Source organism: Impatiens glandulifera, chromosome 2 (assembly GCF_907164915.1).
Source record: "Impatiens glandulifera chromosome 2, dImpGla2.1, whole genome shotgun sequence".
NCBI lineage: Eukaryota > Viridiplantae > Streptophyta > Magnoliopsida > Ericales > Balsaminaceae > Impatiens > Impatiens glandulifera.
The window spans coordinates 4,511,356-4,515,535 of record NC_061863.1 but is presented as its reverse complement, the minus strand read 5'-3'; the positions used below and the strand labels follow the sequence as shown (position 1 = coordinate 4,515,535).

The 4,180-nt window shown below is 29.2% G+C and overlaps 1 protein-coding gene across 1 annotated transcript; it reads right to left on the bottom strand.

Annotated features, from left to right (window-relative positions):
• Positions 1–2,359: 2,359 nt before the first annotated feature.
• LOC124926679 (splicing factor 3B subunit 6-like protein) lies at positions 2,360–3,011 on the bottom strand. Its single transcript, XM_047466956.1, has one exon. The coding sequence runs from the start codon at positions 2,931–2,933 to the stop codon at positions 2,559–2,561; it is 375 nt and encodes a 124-aa protein (XP_047322912.1). The 5' UTR covers positions 2,934–3,011; the 3' UTR covers positions 2,360–2,558.
• Positions 3,012–4,180: the final 1,169 nt, after the last annotated feature.

Genomic DNA, 4,180 nt, shown 5'->3' with positions numbered 1-4,180 from the left:
ATGATATATTTTTATTTATTATTTTTATTTTATAAATTATTTAATTTTTGTTTGATTAATTAAGTTTGTTATTAAGTTTAAGGATTTTATAGTAATTTAAGATTAAATTTAAATAATTTGATATACAAATATGCAATCCATTATTTTTAAAAGTTAGAAAAATATTAGAATTTTTTAATTTTATAAAATTGAGAATTAATCTTTTATTTAATATAATTAAAAATAGTGGTATTTTTTTATGAGAAAATATAGTTTCATTTATATTAATTTTTTTATTTAATTAATACAAATTAATTTAATCTTCTAATTTTATAAATGAGACATTTATTTAATTTATAAATTCAAATTTAGTTATGTTATTTTATTAATAATATCAAATTTATTTATAAGGATAAATATTATTATAATGTTTAGATTAAAAAACACACTTTAAAGTTAGTTAAATAATATTAAATATTATAATGGGAAGATGAAAGATATGATTAAACTAATTTGTGGGTAAAAAAAATAACATATAATTTTGAAAGTGATAATAATATTTGTAGGTATTTTTTTTAATTACCTGAGTCATGTACTTACATAAACTTTTAAATCATCTTCTTTAATAATTTTTTTCTTATTTATAATATAATTATGTTTTTTTATGAACTAATCTTTAAATTTAACACATTTGAAGGATACTGATAATCTTTTGGACTAACAAATGTTTTCAAATTTATTTGATGAAAAAAATGTTTGTTTTGAATGCACAGAGAAAAGAGAATTTCATGCTTTTAGTAGCACCCGGTTCAGAAAACTCGATAAATGGAGTAAAAGAACTTGGGATCGTCGATCTCTTCCTTAAAGATTGGGATGAATAAATGGTGTTCACCTGGGGTATAAAATTAGGGGGTGTCAGTGTCCACTTGGGGTATAAAATTATTGTCTTAACTCTTAACACAATAACTCAACATAACTATTTAAGTATCTATAGCCAAATCAATCTTCCTCCCTCACTATATTATCTACTTCTGATTTCTATTTTATTACATGAAATTAAAAAAGGAGGACCCTTTTCTTGGTTAAGGGCAGTTCAAATTTTGAAAGAAAAAAAAATTGAAAAATGAGAAACTGAGTAGCAGCACAAACATGATTGATTCCATGTTATTTTTTTTAATAAATGCATCGTGTATTGGGGTATCCGTCGTGGATCGGTAATAAACTAACAACTAAAATCAATATAACAAAGCCACTAACAACTAAAATCAATACAACAAAGCTAGTAAAACAATTTTTTTTTTAAGGCAGCTAACACCGTCCCCACTTCAATTTAGGGTGTTCTTAGGAGGAATTGAACACGAAACTTTTGGTTTCTTAGACAAAACTATTTTCACTTGAGCTACAGTTAGTCAAACAACACTTTTAAAGCATCCAGTACCCCATTCCATGCAATGTAATAAATTCTTAGTGAATTTAATAAAATTTGTCCAAATTCTACATAAGTAATTAATTTCACATTCTTGAATCTCTTCCCAAACAGAACTATATACAAGCAACCCATCAAACTTCTCATTCTTTTCCCAACGATTTTCAATTTGTTTTGACTTGAACAACACTTTGAGTAGGTTGTGGGTTAAAACCTTAGTTTCAATCTCATTCTTCCATCACAAAGCTTTAGGCACTTCTATTGTATCAGTATATTTGAGAGTGTTATAAATCTAATGAGTTGTGAAATATTCTTATTCAAGGTCAAAGATTTCTTACAGATTTCCATCACTGTAAAGAGTTCAATTGGTTCTATGGTTCTAACATGCTATAATCACATCATTGTATTTCTTACAAATTTCCATACCTAGTTTGTGCAGGATTGATGAAGATTGATCCAACTTATGTCCAGTCCAATTCAGTATCCTCAAGAATAAGATTAAGCAATTGGAAGAAATCATAAAAGGATTCACCAAAGACTCTTAGAAGTTTGAGTTTCATCTGATCTTCAATGGTGTCAAAATCCCATCTCCCTTTCAAAGAATTTCAGACACTAAATCTAGTGTTCATAATCTCTAATTCATTATTTCTAACCACTCATAACCTAACACAGATCCCATCATTGTATTTCTTACAAATTTCCATACCTAGTTTATGCAGGATTGATGAAGATTGATCCAACTTATCTCTTCAGTATCCTCAAGAACAAGATTAAACAATTGGAAGAAATCATAAATGGATTCACAAAAGACTCTTAGGAGTTTGAGTTTCATCTGGTCTTCAATGGTATCAAAATCCCATCTCCCTTTCAAAGAATTTCAGACACTTAATCTAGTGTTCATAATCTCTAATTCATTATTTCTAACCACTCATAACCTAACACAGAGAAAGAACCCCATAGAAACACAAACACAAATACAAATCAAATCCAGCACCTGTGAAACCAGCCATGATTCTATTTAACAAGTTTCGTGAATGTATTCTCATAAAAATATTCTGTTCACGATTAAACAAGGGAAATCTAACAACTTAACCATGACTGCAACTTACACAATACAGATGCAACCTAGATTCATATTAGCAGAAAAAGTAATTCACTTATCTTTCGTCGATACACCATACTTCTCCTGAAGCTTGATAATCTCCTCCTCTTTCTTTTTCTGATCGAATTTCTTGCTCATCTTGGCTTGCTGGTAGTACAAGACTATAAGATAGCGATTGGCGACATTGAAACCGGACAGGTGATCGACGGCGGTCTTAGCGTCGTAGATGTCTTCATAGACAACGAAGGCAGTTCCTCTTGTATCCTTATTTGTACCAATTCGAATCTGTCGTATTGCGCCGTATTTACCGAAGATGTCGTACATCTCCTCACTGGTGATGTTGAACGGAAGATTTCTGACGTAGAGTACACGATTAACCTCAGGCGGAAGTCGAGCGTTGCTCTTGCGTAGACTGATTGTCGCCATTAACGTTGTTCAAGCTTCTTCGCAGACTGAGATCTGAGATTTTTTTGAGAAGTTTCTTAATTCAACAGAGATGAAGAAGCTAGGGTTTGGTACTAGGACCAATTTGATAGGATTTTACTGAGAAAAGTTTTTTTTTTTTAAATGTTTGGATTTTAAAATGACACCTAATATTTTGTGAAATATTCAAACTAGGTCCAAATTTCAAATTAAATCCTTAAAAAACAACCATAATGTTTGACTATTTAGAAGCTATGCATAAAAAAATAATAAAATAAATAAAAAATAAAAAATGGGACAACTGAGTAAATAAGCTCGAACCCAGATCTTTAGGGTTAGTATCAACTTCTTATTGTCGTTAGGCTAGAAGAGGCTCGAACCCAGATCTTTAGGGTTAGTATTCACTTCTTATTGTCGTTAGGCTAGAAGAGGGATTAAAGGGACAACAGATTAAGTATGTAGCCGCAAACACTATTAACCATTTAACCAGACGCAGAACTTGACGTCGGGCTCGAACCCAATAAGTTAGCCCCAATAAGTTATGATTAATATTCCCCTCTTATTACAGTTATGCGTAACTAAAATCGAAATAATCGTCTAAACTAAATCAAGTCGGTCTAAACTTATCGACTAAATCAAATAATCGATTCTTTGTGAAACAGAAACTATTTAACCAAATTAAATTGTTCAGTTGCTTGGGTTGAACCAGCAAATCGATGGACCAGTCGTTATTAACATTTAAAAAATATACATAATCTAGTTACACCTTACCTTATAGTTGATACATAAATCTTCTTTTATTAATTGAATTTTAATATATATATAATTGTTATTAGATTTTCAAAAATTATATATATATATATATATATATATATATATAATTTTCAAAATATATTTAATATGTAGTTGAATTATTTATAAATAAATTTCGAATTAATGAAACCGATCAACCAATAATTTAATATTTTCTCAAACCAATTTCATCAAAAATTAGTTTAGTATACATCTCAATATACAAACAGAACCTCTTAACATTAGGGATGATAATGGAACATTAGGGATGATAATGGAACGGTTCGAGGCGGGGAATGCATTTATCATTTCTGCTCCGTTTCTATTTTAAGAATTTTTTTAATATCATCCCCGTCCCGTTCGATTTCATTCAGTTTCAGAAAATCCCCGCGAGACACCGTTAATAAAATATTTAAAAAATAAATAAATAAATTATATAAACGATTTTTTTAATATAA